Genomic DNA, 22,568 nt, shown 5'->3' with positions numbered 1-22,568 from the left:
TTGAAATGGACCATTTCTCACTCTGTATAGGGCGCCGGTCCGAAGTATGGGCAAAGGAGCCGGCCGCTTAGGGCATCACAATTTGTGAAAATTTTAGTTGTATACAGAGCACAACTTTTTTTTTCACATGAGTAATAAAGACAAAGTTGTAAGTGAGTTTAGGGCATCAAATAAATTTGAAAATGCTAGACCGGCCGGCACTAGCTAACTTTGTAGCTCACATTAAGATTTAAAACTTAGAGCTGAACAAAAATTCAGTAAAATCGATAAATAAAGACCAATCCAGTTACAACAAAACATCGAAAATTATACACTGTGCTTCGGTTTCGATCTCAAATGCTCTCCCTTTCATACTCCTTATACCACTCTAACTTAATAATAAAAATGAGACGACAATGAAGCTTAAATTAGTATCAATCTTGTTGATAGTAGTGAAAATTTACAAGTGGAAAACAAGAATATCTTGAAACTCTAATAACTCTGGCTATTGTTCGCTTGCTTGTGTTCTTTATAACCTGGAGGTCCCGGACACCACTACATATCAAATGACCAAAGGGGCTTTTCTGCTAAAGAAGCTTACAAGGAAGAAAACAAAAAGACTTCACACTACAAAAAAACATGGGATATTCTGACGAAAATTCTGACGAAATTTCCGAAAAAAATATCGAAGAAACTAAATATTATAAAGTGGTATTGTCAGAAATTTCCGACGAAATATGATATGTCGAAATATTCCAAAAATATAGAGGTTTCAATTTGGGATTTTGATTTGGAATTTTATTTTTTCAAAATTTTTCGGAAATTTCTGATGGAATTCCAACGAAATGGTAATTCCGCCGGAATGTCATAGAAATTGACTGACGAAATTTTGACGAATTATTTTGTCAGAATTTTTTCACGGAAATTCGTCGAATTTTGTCGGAAAGTTTTGATAGATAAAATTCGTCAAAATTTTCTAACGGAATTTTGATGAAATTGGTATTTCCGTCGGAATTTCGTTGTAATTTTCTGACAGAATTCCGACTAATAATTGATTTCAATATAAAATAATCTATATAAATGTAAAACTGGATATCGACATGATCACACAAATATATATTATGTGTCTAATAGGATGTGAATTAACAATTGTTCAATTTTTCAATTTATAAAATCATCCAGGAATATATCAACGAGACATAAAATCTCGCATAAAGAATTATGTACTTAAACACTCATATAAACACTTATTAACTAATTATACATATTGATAACTCCATATAATCATCAAATATATTAGAACATAATTATATGGATTATATTATAAAAGTTTTTCAGATTTTAGTTTTTGTTATATTTATATATAAATTTATCAAACGTTTTTAACATAATTTTATTATAAACCGTTTTTCAAATTAGTTTTTATTATATTTATATATAAAGAATATATTTATTATAAACAACTGTAAATATTATTTTACGAAAAGAAATAAAATAATTTCAAATATATATTTTTCATTTATTTACAAAAATTTTGACGGATATTGTTCGTTCCGACGAATTTTTTTTCCAACAAAATAATACTGACGATTTCTTTCATCGGAAAATTGTCGAAAATGATTTATCCTGACGAATTTCCGACGAAATCTTCCATCAATATTAACTTGTTTTCTTGTATTGTCATGTCTTCCTCACCGTTAAACTTGACTTCAAGTAACATACGTAGCATGAAACGATTAACATGATGCAAGCATTAATTTCATTAATAGTTTTGGTGTAAAATAATAATCAAATTGTCTTGACTGGCAGGAAATGTTGATACTAAAAACATGAGCAAGTGAAGAAATCGATCAGAAAGAATGCATGCCTACTTATATATTTTGACACCGATAAGTAAAGCAATCTTCGACCTCTTTTAGTTTAGTGATTTCCATTTGGGACGCCATATGAATTCAGACTTTTAAAATAAAAAACAACAATCACACAAAGATTAAGTCGAATTGATTCTTAGGGGATTACTAGTTAGTACAAGAATATTGATAAAGTGGCAGTCGTGATGCATGTGACAAATGTCCAAATGGAAAAAACCAAAATCTAAACCTAAAATTGACTTAAAATAATTGTGCTAAGAGATGTGGGGCGAAAGTTGTTGGCTCACCACGCCCTGCAATTAGTCTTATCTATTTGTATTCTACAGCATCTCAAAGAAATGAAATCGTTTTATTAAGATTATCCTATAGATTATTACTATGTGCTTGTGAATTGTGATCATTTGCAATTTCTCTGCAACATTTTCAATTTACTAGGTCATGTCAGGCACAACGGAACGACATAGTTTTGTCAGAAGTTTATATAGAGACAATTGAATAAGTGAACTATAATTGAGCTAATTTGTTTTAAAAATAAACAATTATTTTGTGAGAAATTAGAAAGAAACTTTTAAAATAAAAAAGTAAAGAGAAACTTATAAACAAACAAACAACAACAACAAAAATATGATGTATCAATGCATGGCGGCATGGTTAGTAACTTGTTAAGAAAATACAGTTTCTTCAAAATGATTCTCAATTAGTATTTCAAAACTAGACATTATTAGTCATTGGAGATTTACAAATAAAAAGACAAACATTTGATAGCCAAATACTTGTTGTAATGGAGTTATCAGATAGTGGTCTATGTTGGTTGAGACTGTCATTTTCTTACTAATGGTGCGAGTTGTCGGGTATCGTGGGAGGAACGCGAAGTTGAAGTCTAGGCTCAAAAAGGTTTGCTCAATGCTAGTTTTTGAAAAGTTCATGTGAATGAAAAAAACTAGTAGTAGATCAAAATAGTAACTTATATATAATAAATATGTATAAGTATAATGTGTGTAATCTTTTGCTGTGATGGTGAATTATAGTTTTAAGAAACACTGTGAAATTGTTGCGATCAAAATGTCATCCCAAATTATTGACCATCAATCCAATATTTGATGGAGAAATATTTGATAATCACACTGAGCTGGAAACCAATCTGTTTTTTTTTTCTTTCTCTTGTCATGGTGTACTTTGTCTTGTCTTAACATGAAGAATTTTAAGTCACCAACTCCTCCTCCACTCAACCAATCATCCTCCAAGAAACGTTTATTTTATTTCTTGTTAATTTAATCGAAAACATTTCAAACACGATGAACAGAATTTTCAAGTCCAAGAGAACTAACACGGTGTTGAATAATGTCACAAAAAAAGATCTTAGATTTTCTTTCGCAAATTAGGTCAACTAATAAAATGGTGGTGAAAAGACAGAGAAAGAGTTGCGAATGCGATTTTCTTAAGTTTGTGAGTGTCAAATTAGGTAATCTTTACCCGACGAGAAATCCAAAGAGAATGGAGACAACAAGAAGAACATCATCGGTCAAACGTACTAGCTCTTTTGTATATCAACTTTATAATGTTATGGTCTCAAGCTGTAATGATGTCACGCACACACAACAATTATGCTAATATTTGAATATCATTCAATTGAAAAACCGATTTGACCGATAACTGGTTCGAATGGATTTTGGAGTAAACTATATTTTATAAAGATTCCATCATTTATGTTTTTTTGTTTTAAATGTTTGGTTGGAGAATGAAGAATGTTCAAAACAGTCCAGGTCTGGGCATCCGGATCTTTGGATCGGGTTCGAATCTTCTCGGGTCTAAATCTTTCGGATCTTGGAAATCTAGACTCATATAATTTTTGGATCGGTTTTGGATCGAATTTTGTCAGATCCGGGTCTGTTTGGGACTTTAATTCTAATACCTATAAATTATCCAAAAATATTTGGGATCCATATTGGATCCGAACCGAGTTTAGGTATTTATGATCTGAAAATATGACATATTATATTTAATTAATATTTATCATATATATCTAAAATTTTACAAAATAGCTTAAATTAAACTATTAAAAATTAAAATAAAACATTTTAAGCTCTAAATTTTAAAATTTCATGTTACTCAAAAATGCTACAAAATAATAACAAATATTGTCAATAAATGATATTTCAACTAAATCATAAAATAATATATATATATATATATATATATATATATGAAACAAAAATCATAGTTTTAGATATACATGATTTTAAATCAGGTACAAATCGGTTCTCATCGGATCGGGTCTATTCGGGTCGGTTTTTTAGGGTACAAGAAATTTAAGACCTAAAAGATACTTGTAAATTTTCGGGTCGATTCTAACTTGAATATTTTTGGGTCAGTTCCAGATCGGATCCTCAGATCCAGGTAAAATGCTCAGGCCCAACGCAGTCATTCCACTAAACAAAAGGCCCATTCATGTTTGTGTTATTTTTTCTGAAGAAAGAAAATCTCATCTATTATATTAAAAGAGAAGTCATAACCTTAATTCATGTGTGATTTTTAAAAAAATGGATCATTAACTAGAATTCACTTACCATTCATTAATTACTAAACATATGGTTCGATAATATATTATTCCTAAAAAATTACTCCCTAAAAATAAGGACTGATTAACAAACACATATTTGAATACTTAATAAATAATTCATACTGGTGTAATTTAGATAAACCATCCTATATTAGGATGTTTTGGTAGGAGTAATATATGTAAGAGTGTACGATTGAATAGACCATCATATAGTATAGTTGAAATAACTATAAAACCATAAAACCATTTGTAGGCAGACCATTTCAACTAAAATTAACCAGTAAACTTCTATTTATATTGTTGTAGTCACTAAAACATTATGAATGCATGTTTAATCTTTATATATATTGGTAAGTTAAATAAGGAAATAATGATCCAAAATAGATATTATATAGAAGAAGATACAAATACATATGAAAATTTGAAACAACATATTCAACAAAAAAAATAAACGGCAAAACTATTATGTTTTAAAAAACAATAGACACACCTCATATATATTATAACATACCACTTTAAAATTAAAAAATAAATGTTTATATAAAAATAAGTGAAAATAAACATCTTCACGGTTGTGCGGGTCGAGATCTAGTTTTATGTTACTAAAGAAGACGCATGAGACAGGACATAACTCAATTTATGCATTTGTTTTTTTTTTTGCAAAAACAAAGACAGTATAATTTTGAGAAAAAAAACAAATTTAGTAGATTAGTACTTAACATTTTTGTGAATGACTGATATCATGAGAAAAGAGCTGAATATCCTTTTTGGGTCGTATCTTAATAATAACTAATTAGTACTCAACATTTTTGTTTTGCTAATCAAGTATGTTGACTTCTTTTTTCTACAGTAACTTTAGAAAGCATACTAGTTGTTTTAAGGAAAAAAAGATGATTGATGGGTCATAAAATCATAACAGAGTCAATTATGTTACTATTTAGAAACTATTGCAAACAAAATCTTAGACTGATACTCCATTAGGGTTGTTGAAAAAAGATGTGAAAGTCCTGATATTTGAATAAGAAATATATTAATTACGACCAGTGGAACAAGTACGACCTGCATCACTCCATTTCAAAAAATTAATTAACAAGAACTCTCTCTCTCTCTTCAGTTCCACTTTTTTTTCCAGATTCAAAATCTCACAATTTTCTCTCTCTACAAGAAGCTTGCGAGCTGGGACCAAAGTCTTAACTGATTCAAGTCTCCTCCTCCTCCTTCTTCTTGTTCTTCCACTGCTTCACCACTTTACCCTCTCCAATACGCGCAAAAGGCACATCATAAGACATCAATGGTCATGTCTTCCTTTTTAAGTACCGCCCATAATCCCCAATGATTATCCCCTTTTTCATGCGCGAATCCCCCACCTCGTTTCTCGCCAAAGCTCAAACATTCTCCTCTTCTCAAAAACCCTTTTAATCTTCTATAACCCCAACAACCCCTGAGAGAGAGAGAAAAACACAAACTTTATTCAAATCTCTCTCTGTTTTCAAAGTCTCGATCTTTACTTCGAATCTCTCTCTCTCTCTCTCTCTCTCGCCATGGTTGCAGAAGCTTGGCTTGTGAAGATGAGCACCAATCTCAAACACGCCCTCCTCCTCGAACCCTCCTCCTCCAACAAAAAAACCCCTCTCCCCAAACAAACAATCGGGATCCTATCCTTCGAAGTAGCCAACATCATGTCCAAAACAGTCCACCTCCACCGCTCCCTCTCCGACACAGACCTCTCCAACCTCAAATCCCACGTCTTCCTCTCCCAAGGAGTCACAACCCTCGTCTCCTCCGACGTCAACCACCTCCTAGACCTCGCCGTCTCCGAGAAGCTCGACGATTTAACCCGCGTGGCTACCGTGGTGTCCAGGCTAGGCAAGAAGTGCAACGAGCCCGCCTTGCAAGGCTTCGAGCACGTCTACGAGGACATAGTGAACGGTGCGATCGATTTCAGGAAGCTAGGGTTCTTGGTTAAGGACATGGAGAGTATGGTTAAGAAGATGGAGAGGTTCGTTAACGCTACTTGTAGTCTCTACTGCGAGATGGAAGTGATGAACGAGCTTGAGCAGGCTGTGTTGAAGCTTCGGAGAAGCGGACAGGGGCAGCAGCATCAAGGGAGCGTTAAGGCTTTTGAGCAGAAGCTTATGTGGCAGAGACAGGACGTGAAGAGTCTTAGAGATGCTTCCCTTTGGAACCAGACTTATGATAAGGTCGTTGAGATGCTGGCGAGGACGGTTTGCACGATCTACGGTAGGATCGAGACTGTGTTTGGTGGGTTGGGTCTGCGAGGTAGAAAGGATTCGAGTTTGAAGAGGGAAGTAGAGGAGTTCACGCGTGGCGCGGATTTTAGTTTCCCTTGTGGGACTAATCCAGGGAGGATGTTCATGGAGTGTCTCGCTATGAACAGCTCGGTTTCTAGGAGTTATGATGAAGAAGTTATCACGTTTCCTAGAACAATGAAAAGCACTAAGTTTGGTTCCAAGAGCAGGTTAACTCAACACGCTTCAGCTTCGACGGTTGGAGGGTCTGCTTTGTCTTTACACTATGCGAATGTAGTGATAGTTGTGGAGAAGCTTCTCAAGTACCCTCATCTAATAGGGGAAGAAGCTAGAGACGATCTTTACCAAATGCTACCGACGAGTTTGAAAACGTCCTTGAAGGCTAACCTCAGGTCATACTTGAAGAACATTTCGATCTACGACGCTCCGCTAGCTCACGACTGGAAAGAGACTATAGATGGTATACTCTCTTGGCTTGCTCCCTTGGCTCACAACATGATCAGATGGCAGAGCGAACGGAACTTCGAGCAGCATAACCAGATTGTGAAGAGGACTAATGTGCTTTTGCTTCAGACACTTTACTTTGCTGATAGGGAGAAGACGGAAGCTGCGATTTGTAAGCTTCTTGTCGGGTTAAACTACATTTGCCATTACGAACAGCAGCAGAACGCGTTGTTGGATTGTGCGAGTAGCTTTGATTATGAAGATTGTTTTGAGTGGCAGAGTCAATGCCAAGCAGCTTACTTGGACTAACATTTGGTTTTGTTTTAAGTGTTGTTTTATAGATAAATTTGTTTATGATTCAACACATTGTGAATATCTAAACTCTCTACTGTTGTTTGCATACATAAAAAAGATTGTGGAATTGGGGTTTCGGTTGTGACTTTGCTCCAATGTTTTGATATGGTTAGAATCATTGTTAGGCAATGATAAAAATGAAAACAAGATTCTTTGCAGATGGGTAAATAGAGCCAACTACCAAGAGAGAGGTTTGGTGAAGAAGGGCATTTAATCAGAGGGAGAGTGGGTAGAGAGTGTGCATTGATTGATGTCTTATTAAATCAGTTTTGACAGTGTTAAAAGCTATGACTAGCATATAAGTATAATTACAGCCTCTGGTTTTTCTATCTTCTCACATGAGTTTGATAATGTAAACGCTTTTATACTCCACCGTATACAATTATGCTCTTGGCACACTCAGGATCAGGGACTTCGATTGAGTCTGAGACAATGCAGGTCGATCCCTGCCTCACTCTCAAGCTAATATCCTTGTCCTGAAAACATAATTAACTACAATAAATTACACCTTAGTCAGCAACCATTTCAGAAATGCATGCCTAAAACTGGTCAATATAGATGCCTAAAATGAATGAAAAAGCTACCTCTTTAACGGGCGGGTTTGTCTGTCTAATCATGGATTATTACATTGTTGATTTGTCCGTGGAGCATGCAGAAGTGAGAACGTATTGTTGCAGAGCAGAGCCTATTAAAGTTGCAGATATGTTAGAAAAAGATTATTAAACACAAAATATCACACATCGGTAGTTGGAAGGGATCTTAAACAATATATAAAGCCATTCTTTTTGTTACCGATTGATTTAAAGTTAGAAGTCTATCTAGCTTAATATGGTATCATCGCCGATCAACGCATTCTAACCTGATCCACATCGATCTGGTCCAAACTTGGCTCATCAATTTTTGCCCGGGCATTCCGAGATTAATGTTAAAGAGCCATCATCTCGGAGGTACGTATTAAACATAAAGTATTATATATCGTTAGTTGGAAGAGATCTTAAACAATATATAAAATAGATGGATCACTCTTCTTATCACCAATTGATTTTAAGTTGGAAACTCATCTAACTTAAGAAAGATGACAATTAATTAATAGCCATTTCGTGAAGTTGTCAAATTCGGTGTAGTCACTATCAGAGATAATAGTCTGGTACCACGACTTTCCTGCTGCCTTGATTGCCAATGCCTCTTCATGTCATTATTGAAAAGAAAAGAGACAGTTTTTGATTTCTATATTGTGTACAAGATACCAACATAGACAAATCCATACTTATACAAACACGAGACGAGACACATGAACAAATATCATAAAAGCAATAACACTATCTTTGTAGACTCCGGTTACTAAAGATGGCTATCAAGTTGGTTTGATATAACCATCGGTTCCACCAGATAAAGGATGCATGGTATTGTTCTTCTCTTTCTTATTCTGTTTTCCTTGGATCCTGTAAGCTCGTCTCGATATGTGAGGGAGTCACTGTAATGACCCAAAATTCAATTCCAACCCATCAATTTGTAGTCTGTCAAGACCTAGGTCCAGTCGAAATGGTCCAAAGTATTTTCTATAAATATCCATTTCTCCATTTTGTTTTCTTCACCAAAGCATCAAGTAGAGAGAGAGAGAGAGAGAGAGAGAGAGAGAGAGAGAGAGAGAGAGAGAGAGAGAGAGAGAGAGAGAGAGAGTTAAGAGAAATGAAAATGGAAAACTTTTGCAGAGACTGAGCCACCGCCGTAGCTTGTTGCCGGAGCCACCGCACGCCGTGATCACGCAAATCTTGTCACCACCAATCGCAGCCTAGGTAACGAAGGAAACCGCCTTGTTCGTAAGTTAAGTTTCATCCGTTTAGTAAATCGCCATAACTTCTTAACCATCCGCCACCATCGCGTTCCTCTCGTCGAGAGGAAGCCACAGCCATCGACCGCGTCCCAATCAGAGCCCGGCGAAGCCGCACGTGCCGTCAGAAGTTTCGTCGTCCTTGCACGTGAAAACAAGCGCCGCTGCCAGAAATCATCTTCGCCGCTGGTGATTTCCTGGTAAGCCGCCGCCGTCTTGGTCCACAGCCGGAGACCGGTCAACGGTGACTCGCTGTTTGACTCGCTGACTCGCCGGTGACTCGGCGACTCATTGAGTCAACTTGCTGACCGGTCAAACCGGTTTGGTTAGGTCAGTTAATTACGGTTAGAGATTAAACCGATTGGTTATTGGAAATTGATTTTTGGTTAGGAGTAAACCTGTTTGCAATTAAATTAGAATCTGGTTCAATTGAATTCGAATCGGTTAAAGTAAACCGGTCGGTTATGTCAAATTGATTTTTGGTCAAAGGTTGACCAGGTTGACCGTTGACAATCGGGTTAACTTTTCTGTAAACTTTGATTAGACCTTTTTTGAGCCGTTCGAAGGGCGTTATGACTCGAATTTTTGCCCCGTTTCAGATTTGGAGTCTAGTTGAGCAGTTGGAGTTCATAGATACCATTTCTCTTATTTGCTAAGGTGAGGGCTACTCCGTTAAATCCCGAACTAGTTTAGTACTACCATTATAAATATGTTAGATTCGAAACATGATCCGTCTCTTTGAATCAAATTTATTTGAGAATCTTGTTTGTTATTTTTATTATTGATTGTTAAACCAAAATAGGATAATGGAGGATTTAACGGTTGATTGAAATGATTGATTTTAAGAACTCTTATATATATAAGGAGATTGAGGGGTATAAAGACGTCTGTACTAGGCCGCCTTTTTGAGGAGATTTGTGGGGGTATAGAGGTTTGTACTAGGCCGCCTATTTGTGGAGATTTGCGGGGGTACAGAAACGTTTGTACTAGGCCACCTGTTTGTGGAGATTTGCGGGGTACAGAGACATTTGTACTTACGACGCCTTAGTGATTGTGGGGATACAGAGTGGACTACTGTACTAGCGACACTGTAGAGTTATATTATATATATATATATATATATATATACCCTTATGAGGAAATACTGAGTGCAAAGAGTGTATTTGTGTACTATCATCACATTGGTTGTAGCATGTCTAGTGCATTAGACATATGTTGATTGTTCTGTGTGGTGTAATAGACATAATGTGTATTTCATGCTAGAGGTAGGTCTACATTTTTTTAGTGCTATGAATTGAGTCACTAGTTTGTGGTTTAATATCCCATGCCTACTGAGTGACTTCCATTTTGCTCGCTCCTTCTTTTTTCGTTTCAATAGACCAACGAGCAGAAGTGATTATATCAGACCGGTGCTTTTGGGCTTTTATTGCTTTTGGGATTTTATCGTTTATGTTATATTCTATTTCAGATTTTTAGATATATGTCGTTACAGTTAGATTGATTTTGTAAATTTTAACAGTAATCTACAAAGGATATAGTGAACTGCTTAAAGAGGATCAAGCCAATGAGTCCATACAGTGTCACGTTTTTAACTTCGTGTGTCAACTTGTCACACATGTGTGATTCGTTTCGGTGTGAAATTGTTAAAGTGATTAAACTTAAAAGGATTGATTCATTGAAGATTTTGCTGTATGATTTATATGCAACAGTAATTGCCAAACTTGTTTTCTTGATTAAATAAAAGAATTGGAGTCATCTTCGAATTTGGATTTTAGTCTTGTTATAAATGATGTCAACAATTTTGTTAAATATGCGAGGTAATTTGGTTTTTAGTTAACTCGGTTTGCCCAAAACCTTGCCGAACTTAAGCGAAAACACGACTGGGTCCTGTAATCAATTAACTTGTTCTTTAATTTTTTACACTGAACCAAAGTTTTTGGTTAGATTCTGGTTTAATTTGGTTTAAACTTTGGTTAATTTAAGTTGAGTTGGATTTTATTGTTTAGTATGACTTGAAATTTCGATATTAGTTTTGGTTTTGGTTTGATATAATCGGTACGATTCAGTTTGTTTAAAAAAAATCTGACCGACTTCCAAATCGAACCGAACAGAGAACCATTAAAAGTATGCTGATATGAACCAAATTCTAAACCTGGTTAAAATTTTGGTTCGGCATAATCTGTTCGATTTAGTTAGTTTTCGAGACCTAGATTTTAGGATGTATAAGTTTCCTGACCAAATAAAATTATCCAATCTGCTAAAAAGATGCGTCTATGTGGTATTAGTTGGTCACACATCTTTAACTCTATTTATTTTCTAGTTTTCTTGTATACGAATTTACAAGACATAAGCCATAAGGTTATGCAGTCTGCTTGGTTTCTCACGTATGAACAAAGATGACAAAACCTGCATCACTTGTGATACGTGTGAATAGTGGAATATGCAGTTTCATGGTCCTGTTGATCTATTGGGCCTCCAAAACTCTCAGTTAAGCATCTTGAGGCTATATTTGTTTTTTTTTGAATGAATGCTAAATTTATTCATCAAAAAACTTGTTTATATCAAGAAGGTCTTTGTTTTGAAAAAAACTACAACTACTCCTTTACATCTTCAAAACTATGCTATGCACCCTATCCCCTGTCAAAACTTTCGATAATATTTACAGCCTTGTACCAAACCAATATTGCAAAATGCCTCCAAACCCTTAATTCCTTTTGATTGCACCAAACCAATATCCGTCAGCTTTATCAGAACCTGCAACGGTAGAGCCTGATCACCATGCCTGCGCTTATTATGCTCTCTCCACAACGTATATAGCGTGATTTGGAAAGCATATCTGAGACAGAACAGCTTCTTATTTTCCATTTTCAAGACAGACATGAAACTCGCAATGTCGTCCCATCTATTGGAAAAAGAGCTGCGCAAAAAACCTCTAGTAAGATGCTCCCAAACCTGCGATGAGAAAGGGCACTCGAAAAAAGAGGTGGTTCCTGGTTTCAACAGCTTTTTTACAGAGAACACAAGTAGTGTCAGTACCCTGGCTCCAGCAAGAAACCCGGTTCATAGTTGCAAGCCTATCCCGAAATACAATCCAAGTCATGACTGCAAATTTGGGAGTAGCGTTCGAAACCAAGTACCTCTTCCCCAACTACAACGACTGGGTCACTCTTGTCTGCAGCTAAGTCTCAAGAGTTGAATATTTTGGCTTAAAACCCGAGTTCCATGTCCACATATTGACATCTTCCACTTCATTACTCTGCTTCTCTCTAATGGCAACCAACTCCTCTTCAATCTCATTTAGCACAGCTCGTTTATGTCTTTTCCTCCTCCGTTTATTATGTATCACTTCCTCCATTGTAGCTTCTTTCCAAAGACCCGTCTCAATAGTGCCTCGATCATCCAGAAGGTCAGCCATCACACCCAAGTCAGACCACTTATCATACCCAACAACTTTCATGTGGAAGTATTTGCTACATCTCTAAGGTTAAGCATATTCCTCCATATCCAAGAGCACCCTTGAGCATTCCCATTCACTTCCCAGAAATTTTTCTTTTTGAGAAAATTGGTTTTGATCCATTTACCCCAAAGTGAGTTCCCGGTTAGCATTCTCCAAATAAGCTTCAAGCCATAAACTAGATTAACTTCCTTTAGAGCTCGAATACCCAGCCCTCCTTCCTGGTTTGTCTTACATATATCCTTCCAAGCCATTTTTGCACCTGTAGATTTAAGCTCTGCTCCCAACCATAGGAATGCAGAACATAGTTGTTCGATCTCTTTAATACATTGACTCGATCGGAAGTCTAAAGACGGCAGCCCAAAAGTTTACAATACTCATCAGAAAAGACTTGATCAATTGAAGTCTGCCAGCATAGGATAGAAACTGACTTGTCCACGTGCTGATACAACCCCTGATCCTTTCCAAAAGAGGCAGAAAGTCTTGTCTTCTCATAGCTTGAGTCATCAGAGGTAACCCTAAATAGCGGACAGGGAGATCACCTTCAGCAAAGGGGAAATTCATCAGAATTCTGCTCCTCTCAACTTCTGAAATACCCGCCTTGAAGATGGTTGATTTCTCTGAACTAATGGAGAGACCCGACCAAACTGAAAACTCATCAAACACAGAGAGATCCCCTTCAATAGATTCTTTAGAGCCCTCCACAAACACCATCAGATCGTCCGCAAAACATAAATGTGTGAGAGCAAGGGATTGGCAGCGAGGATGAAATATAAACTTCTTGTCCCTCACAGCTTTGTCGATTTTTTAGGACAGACCATTCATGCAGAGCATGAAGAGATAAAGTGAAAGGGAGCAACCTTGTCTCAAACCTGTAGCACTATGAAAGTAGCCTGCTAGCTCCCCATTAACCTGCACTGAGAAGGAAGGAGCAGTGACACATAATCTGATCCACTGAATGAACGTTGCAAACTCTGAGTTCATTCATTGGTTTATTTGACCTATTTTTCTGTGTATATGTATACATATAGAATTGTCTCACGTAGCATTGTCCAAGTTTCTTTCATCACCTGAGATCATAATGTCTGGATTTAACTTAGACTCCACATATTATTTTGCCACGACAAATATGCTTTTATAAATAGTGGTACTAGGGACAATGTAAATTAAATATCTGTATGAGATTCTTGGTAAAGTTATGAAATCTGGAGCAATCTCGTACACAACAACAAAAAAAAAAAAATCAATTCTCATTTCAGAACGAAACCTATGTTCAACAGACTTGAAAGTTATGGAATTGAGAATTCTAGTTCTAAAATTTCTACATACAATCAACTAATCGAAAATAACAACAACTCCAATAACATAGATTAAAGACTAACATATTAGAGTAAATTGCAACTGAAACGGGATGTGACTGAGGTGAAACAGATTTCGGTTTTGTCGAGAAACACAGAGACGAGGTGAGTTCAAGTGGAGGATTTAGGAGACAGAGTCGAGTTACGTTAGAGGTGAAGGAGACGAAGCCGGTTGTGACGGAAAAAGGAGCGTCGGTGATAGAGGTTAGGGAGACGACGAGGAGAGCATTATGTCGCTCTCGGTGGAGAAACCCTACCAAAGTAAATACTTACTTCTTTTTCCTTTCTTATAATATCAAAGTGGATATCTCTTTTTAAAATTATGGTTTAATTAATAACTAGATTTTGATCCGCCCTTAAAAAGAGTGGGTATATTTCTTGTTAGAAAATTATTTTACGTAATAAAAATTATGATTTCTGATAAATTATATATATTTCAACTTTTTATGTAATTTATTTTAAATTTGCTTATATGACTTATTTTTGTTATTTTAAATATGACTAAATTTTAGAAGACTCTAAATAATTATAACCCGTAATATGATTTTATTTATTTAAACCAAAATTAAACTTATTTTACACTGATTTTTTTTAATTAAATAAAATATTTTATATCTTCGACACCTTTGTATTGAAAAATTCATTTGTGCGTTTCAAAATATTTTCTATAATTTTATTAAATTTAGTTTATGTAACTTAGTTTTTATTTAAATGAAACTATTTCTAAGGAGTTGAGATAATTCATACCCGTATTATGATTTTGTTGAGTTAATCATTTGTTATTTTAACTTGATTTTATTTTGAGATTTCATTTAATAAATGCTTTCAAATAATTAATAATGTGAAATATTTTGTGGAAATATATGGTGTAAACATTTAAGAAACAAAATTTTCAAAAAGCTAAGAATTGAATTATATTAAATATTCTTTAATGTAATTGCAAAATAATGACTTTTGATTGGTTACAAATACTGCTAGAAAATTTACAGGCACTTTTGTAATTATTTAGAAATCTCAGGGGTAGATTCATAAACATGCATCTGATTTAATAGTATAAATGGCAGAATCGTAACTTTGTATATTTCAAGATTATATGAATTATTCTATTCATTTTATAATTAATTAGATTCATTTTAAGTAATTCCTCAATAAGGGAATAATAAATTATTTATATTATTTGTTAGTTGCAAAACTAACCTACTCAGATTAATTGTGATAGTAAAAAGACTTCATGTGACAGGAAAGAAGGCTTTTCGAGAAGTCTTCCGACATAGTATTTCTTGGGAAGCCTTCTATAAAAATTTAAATTTCTAACAACTTTGATCGATTAAAAAACTAACATGTTTATCCGAAAAAACTTGTAAAAAAAATTTCTATTGAAAACATACAGAAAGTCAATTGCAAAAACTAACATATGCATTGACCTAGGCCTGGGCATAATAACCGAAATCCGAACCCGAACCCGGACCCGACCCGAAATAAAGGTATCGGATCGGTTTCGGATCTAGCTAAAAACCCGATCGGGTTTTATTTTTTTGATACTTCGGATTTCGTGTTCGGTTCGGGTTTTAACCGATATCCGAAGCGTAAGCCGAACTACCCGAAAATATATAGCATACAATATAAAAAAGATGACAAATCCCCAAAAAAAGTGAAGAGGATGAGTTTCGAACCCAAGAACTCTGGCTCAACTCTGTCATACAAGGCACTAGGCCACATTAACTACTTCGTTCATTTCATACGTCATTTTATTACAAATCAAACACAATGTATCTTAATTTTAGGTTTTAAATTATGTCCATTACTTCAGTATAACCCGAACCGAACCGAAACCAAATGATATATGATTACTTTACGGGTTTTATGATGCAATATAAAATATATCCGAACCCGAAATGTTATTACCCGAACCCGACCCGTACTAATAAATTTTTAGTATGGGACCTTTTAGCGTAAATCCGAAAATCCGAAAACCCGAAAAACCCGACCCGAATCCGAACCGATACCCGAACGCCCATTCTTAGTCTGGTGAGATTCATATTTAGCCGATATACCAATAATCATGGACTTGAGTTATCCATTCTTAGTCTGGTGAGATTCATGTTTAGCTTCTCCAAACACACATAATTTCTTAATGAAAGTTATCTAAATTTTGAAATAAAAAAAAAGTTTTGATTTTGGAATGAAATAAGAGAGAAAGTGAAAAAAATGGTTTGTGTGTGTAAGAAAAGAGGATATGAAGATGTAAATGTCTTATTGTAGATGCATATAGTGCTTAAAATAGGTTGTTCATAGTGGTTTTATGGATGAAAATGACAATGTTGTAAATAAAAGAGGAAAATGAAGATGATTGAGTAAAAGAAGCATTTTGACAAAAAAAAGTATTGACATTTCGTGAATATGATAAATAAAAATTCGTAATAAAAATCATGGATTATGGGATTGATTTGAAATTTTGAGTCATATGTACAAAAATCCCTTTTATTTTATGTTATTTTTTGTAATTATATATTAATAACAATTATCGACTGAAATTAAATTAAAATAACAAACTCTATATATTTTTAAAATATTTTTAGTTTTATATTTGTAACAAAAATTTTAAATTCTGAATATAATTATTAGGACAAGTATATTTTATATCAAAAATTCCATAATTCTTAATATCCAACAATATTTAAACATACGTTTTTTTATTTATTACTTTAAAAGTCAATTGCAATGCTCAATACAAATACAACGCACGACATTGTCAACAACACATTCCTTTTGATAATGACATTTGTCACTTGTGATCCCATATTTTTATTTTCCTTTTAGTTATAAGTTTTCAACATAATTAAATTCACATAAGCTATGGGACATGTTCTGCCTGCTAAGAGAAGGTAAAACCGGAGTGGGAAAATATATTAAGTACAATAAAAGGTATGAGGTTGAAAGAGCATGATTTGGTGCTTGTCAAACTCACTTTTCAAGCAACCATATACTGGATCTCGAGAGAATACAATGGAAGTAAGAACCACCAGCTTCATCACTCGGTAAGAGAATGAGCAAACATTATATCAGAAATCAACTGAAGTCACTAACAGCAAAGCTATCAGAAACTGAGGATAGAACACAAGTCTGTTGGATAATAGTCTCATGAATTCCAAGCCTGTTAAAAATCATTTTTTTACCAAAAAAATAATTTAATTTTGATCTTCTAAACGATTTCTTTGGATCTGTTTCTGTAAACACTCTTTTTATTAATATATGAATATTATATTTCAGCAAAATGAAAAAGTAAGCAAAACTAAAACATAATTAGATATGAATAAGATGTATCAATCACCACCACATAAATACTTAACTCCTTAAAAAAGGGTATAGCTCATATCTTATCTCACAGTTCATACCAAAAACTCTCCCTCCTTGTTTAATGTCGCTGTTCATGAAAATTTTTGTGATACTCCATGCCAAACAAGTTTTACAATCTAACGTTAGTTCTACACACTGCACCATTGCATATAATGTATTTTTTCCAATTTTCTTTTCCCCTGCTGCGTATAATATGACGGGATTGTATTTGGCAGATTTCTTCACTTTAAGTGTTAGTTCAGAGAAAAAATCCATCGTCTTCTTGGCAAACAATTTTCCATCCCCTCTCACGTTTTTTGGGTTGTACATAGAAAAAATATTCTTGTAATTAGTTTTAAGTCTCAACGAATCATCGAACGCAGTAACATAGAGAAAACATTGGTCGTACCATATTATTCCTCCTTTGTTCTTTGGACATCTTTTAAGAAACTGCAATGTAAAACCATATTTTTGTATAATTTCAATTGATGATTTAATATTTTAGTGAAAGCTTTCTTCTCCAAACTATTTGTAAAATAGATGATTATTTTAATGATTTAAAGAAATGTTAAAAATGAAGGATTTAAAGTAACCACACATGTATAAATAGTTTTCAACCTTTATTAACATAGTTGAATTTAGTAAAACTTTGTCAATATAATTCGGTTTCTACACAACATCTGTCACAATTTAACCAGGCTTGAGACAGATATAGATATCCATAAATCAGGGTATACAGATCTGGCAGATCCATTTTATGACTATATATATATCCAGATCCGTATTTTATGGTTATTTAGTTATTTAATATCAATCAAAATATTAAGTTATCAATAGATATTCATATTTGGACACTTCTCCTTAAAAATAATGATAAAGTATTTAAAATTATATTTAACTAAAATCGTAAACATGATATAAAATGGATTTAACATTCCAAAATAAAATCTTATATTTCAGAAAGTAAACAAATGTTACAAAATAATCTAAAATAAATTTATGTAAGAAATTTAATGTTATCTATAATAATTATTAAGAAAGTATATTCTACATATATTTACAAAATCCAGATATCCGAGTTTTATCTGAGATACTATAACACTAAACCAATATTACTGATATCTGGATTTTCAGAGTGGATCTAAAGTGGATCTCAGATCTGATCCAGATGTTTGATAATTTTCCAATCCCTATCTATAAAGTTGTCAAACTTGTTCAGCTGATATTTTTTTTCTAGTTGGAAAATCATATTTTTGTTTCATGCAGTCATCTCTTTTTCGGCTCAAAGATAAGTGTTTACAACACCTCAAAACATAAATCTTCATATTTAAATCTAAGATGGCTCATTTACCCCTGTGACTGCGATGTCAGCGCATGTATTGCATTTAGACCCATAAGAGTCACCACGACACTGGAGCATCACGGAAGCAGAATCAAGAGGAGATGTTTCCTTACTTGTGTATCTGAAACCGGTTATATCATAATCATCAGTACGAACTCTACCGAAGAGAATGTTGAGGATGTCCTCATAACCACTTCCAGAGTTATATTTTCCTTGATTAAGGAAGCATTTGTGGGTGAGATACTCATTGGTAATGTTCAGTGACAATACACTATGTATGATGAGGAATTGCATGGCCACAATAGGAAACCAAATTTGTTTGGGTAGAGAATATGAAAATATCATTGTTTTAGATATTTTTATTCTTTTCAGTAAAGAGAGATTTTAATAAATGATGTGTTGAGATTGACAATTTATATAGGAGACTCAAAAGGATTGTAATTGATTATGATTTGGATAGAAGAGAAAGAGTTTGCATATTTTCGGCCGCGGAAAGAGAGGGAAAAAAAAGAAAAAGTCCAAATTTAATATGTTTTACTAAGTAAAATCCTAAAAATAAAATTAAATTGATACCATAGTTTTTGTGCACCACATATGAACTAAATGTGCTTTGTAATATATTCTAAAAACCCTTCTAATAATAAGTATAATAGGATTTTGTAAAAAGCTTTAGTTTTTGTTTTAATTTAAAAACTGACCTTAAACCTAACTAAAATTGAGCATTTGTGGTATATATACAAGAAGAATAGCAAAATTCGCTAAATTTGGTAGCCTATGATTTTCATACTTCTCAGATGTAATTAATACTGAACCTACCCCTACTGCAAAGATCAAAGCCAAGCCTACAACTTGCTCAGTCACGCTTCTGATTTTAAAAATGGATACAACTTCACGGTTTTTTGCTAAACCAAACATCAGGCAGTCAATTATATGTAAAAACAGACAAAGGTAAACATGAATCGAAAAGAGAGCGAGCAAATTTGATCTTATTCTGAATCTGCATAAGAGCATTTTACAACAGGTAAAAGCCTTGACCATGAGAGGTGTCGGCGATTTTCCTAATTCTAACGACCTAAGACTGTGAAACCTAGCTAAGTCGCATCTCGATTAAAAAAATAGAAATAACCTAGTTTGTTCTTTGTGTTAAGTTTTCTCAGAATTTTCTGTCCCTCTGTGCCATCTGCCTCAGTTCCTCTTATATATACCACCAAGGTCGGTAATCTATTCCTTTTCTACCACCGACTTGAATTTATCTATCCGCGAAAATTCTATTTTTCCCAATCTTCATGATTATATTTGAAATTTGACATTTATCCTTTTTCCATTTATCTTTCGCGAAAATCAATTAAACTGTCATCGCGACTTGGTCTCATTCTTGTCTAAAATCGCGAGTAGGCCTGTGCAGCGTTTTGGACCCTCATGGCGTATTTCGATTCAGGCATTTTTACGATTTCTTTCGGAGAAATCACCTTTCGTGCGGTGCTGGTTCTCTTACCGATGATTTACTGAAATAAGAATTTAATTGTATAGTTAAGATACCATTTGGTTTTAAGTTTACTATTACCATTTTATATGATTAATTCAAACTTTACAAAAAGCAAATCTTTGCGGTTTTTATTGTAAAAATTCAAGGTTGGACTCAATCGAGACAGAACATGGATTAGTTTGATCGAGAGGGTAAGGCCACGTTTGCCTGCCCAAAGGCAGGGAGATCGAGCTCGGAACATGCCGGCCCTAGGGCGGGGAGGTCCGGCTCAGATCGTGCCTGCCATAGGGCAGGGAGGTCCTCTCGATCAAAGTTGATGGCGGCTACTAGGGTTTTCTTATCGCCAAAGAGAAATAGCTTAGGGTGTAAATTTTGGATTAAAATCTTTTCAAATAATAACTGAACCATCATTAGGTAATTTAGATTTAAAATCAAGAACTTCTTGTAGTTTTGAATTGAAAAGAAATGTAGTGACATTGAAAGCATTAAAGCAAACACATCTCCTAAATAATAATATAGATTATATAAGATAAAATATTAGTAAAAAATTGTTTAATTTATTTTAATTTTATGTTCAACTAAATAAAACTTTATTTCAAAATATTGTTAAGAAATAACAAAATCTAAAATAAGAATAAAATTATATTTTTAAATATTATTTTTAAATTTAAGTTTTTATTACTGCATATGGTGTAGAAAAACACCTTGTTATTTATCATTTGCGAAATGATTTTAGACATGTCTTCTCTATAATTTATTTCACTAAATAATGTGACATTAAATGCTAGAAATGATGTATAACTTATAGCTAAATATGACATGGACAATAACATTTAATGCTGATTTATATTTTGGTAAACTTACTATAATATAGTAATAACTCATACGTCATTACTAAAGTAAAGGTATTCGAACATGACATTAAATGATATAATAATAAAAATATTTTTTTAAATTTTGAATATTATATAATTCTGTTTTTATAGTTAGAAAATTTTATTACTAAAAAGACTTTCAATTTTTTCTAAATTTAAAAAAAATAAAAAATTAATCATAATACCATTTGTTTCCCTTTGATATCTACAAATTTTAGAAATACTTTTAGTTTTAATTTTTTTTTATAATTATACAATTTTATATAATTTAAAAAAATATTTTACAAGTTGATTTAATATATTTTAACCAAAATAATATATAAAAATCATCTAAGATTGTAATGTTAAATATATACATATATATTCTTAAATATAATTTAAAATAAACAATTGTTTATTTTCCCTTAATTTTATGTTTAACTAAATCAAAATTTATATTAAAATATAAGTAAGAAAAAATAAAAATAAAAAAAAATGTTAATAAATTTTATTTTAAATATAAGTTAAATTTAAAATGTTAATAAAATTATATTTTAAACTAACTTAAGTTTAATTTTTTTCCTGGGAAATCATCTAGTTATGAAAATTAATGAGGTTTTGGTATTGTTATGTGTAGTGCATAGAACTGACTAAAAATGTGTTTCTTGGCTTTTTAAGACAATTTAATACCCAAATAAAATTTATTAATACTTTTATGGATTGTTCTACAGTCCAATTTGGCTTTTCTTTTTAGCATCAACTTCGTAGTAAAACTGAACCAATTAAAACTGAACCAAACCAAAATAGATAAAATAGTATGGATTTGGTAGAACAAAATATACCGAATGGATGTCATTTTTATGAAACCGCATTATATGGAGATGGTTTGATATATAAAACCGATTAAACCGATCAATTAAAATATAGTGGTATAAGTATATGTAAATTATATAATATCATTAATATAAAAACATAATTTATTTTATTGATATGATCCTCATACTTAAATGTTAATTTTATTAATTTAATATTTATTTTAAGTTAAAAGTTATTTTTCATTTTTATCAAATTAAAATTTTACTTTTATTGACAAATACATGTGCTAATATTTAGTTATTTAATAGTATTATGGATTACTAATATTTCTTATTTTTATTCTATAAAACTACCACTGTTATTAACTAAATATGTTTACAAATTACTTAAATAGTAAAAAGATAATAATTTATTTAAAATCAAAATATTTCCGTGTATATAAGATTAGCTGATATCTAATAATATAAAGTAAAATTTACAAATTATTATAAAGAATAAATACTTTTATAGGTTTTTGATTTAAAACTGAATAACCCAAAAATCGACGATGTATAAACCGAACCGAACCAAAGTAGATATGGTTTTAACATGGTACCTATTTTTTACAAAACGA

General features: G+C 33.1%; 3 protein-coding genes across 3 annotated transcripts; 1 reads left to right on the top strand and 2 right to left on the bottom strand.

Annotated features, from left to right (window-relative positions):
- The first annotated feature begins 5,472 nt into the window (after positions 1-5,472).
- LOC108856751 (protein PSK SIMULATOR 1) lies at positions 5,473-7,563 on the top strand. The gene has a single exon (XM_018630629.2). The coding sequence runs from the start codon at positions 5,952-5,954 to the stop codon at positions 7,431-7,433; it is 1,482 nt and encodes a 493-aa protein (XP_018486131.1). The 5' UTR covers positions 5,473-5,951; the 3' UTR covers positions 7,434-7,563.
- A 5,199-nt stretch (positions 7,564-12,762) lies between these two features.
- LOC108858187 (uncharacterized) lies at positions 12,763-13,477 on the bottom strand. The gene is made up of 2 exons (XM_018632150.1): positions 13,195-13,477; positions 12,763-13,040 (listed from the first exon to the last, which is right to left on the bottom strand). Exons 1-2 carry the CDS (start codon positions 13,475-13,477, stop codon positions 12,763-12,765), a joined length of 561 nt encoding a protein of 186 aa, XP_018487652.1.
- Positions 13,478-17,345: 3,868 nt separating this feature from the next.
- Positions 17,346-19,168, bottom strand: LOC108860454 (putative cysteine-rich repeat secretory protein 35). Its single transcript, XM_018634332.2, has 2 exons — positions 18,809-19,168; positions 17,346-17,907 (listed from the first exon to the last, which is right to left on the bottom strand). Exons 1-2 carry the CDS (start codon positions 19,142-19,144, stop codon positions 17,467-17,469), a joined length of 777 nt encoding a protein of 258 aa, XP_018489834.1. The 5' UTR covers positions 19,145-19,168; the 3' UTR covers positions 17,346-17,466.
- Between the last annotated feature and the right edge of the window lie 3,400 nt (positions 19,169-22,568).

The sequence above is a fragment of the Raphanus sativus genome, chromosome 5 (genome assembly GCF_000801105.2).
Source record: "Raphanus sativus cultivar WK10039 chromosome 5, ASM80110v3, whole genome shotgun sequence".
Taxonomy (NCBI): Eukaryota; Viridiplantae; Streptophyta; class Magnoliopsida; order Brassicales; family Brassicaceae; genus Raphanus; species Raphanus sativus.
Note: the sequence above shows the minus strand (reverse complement) of the source record. Positions and strands in the feature narration are given on the sequence as shown.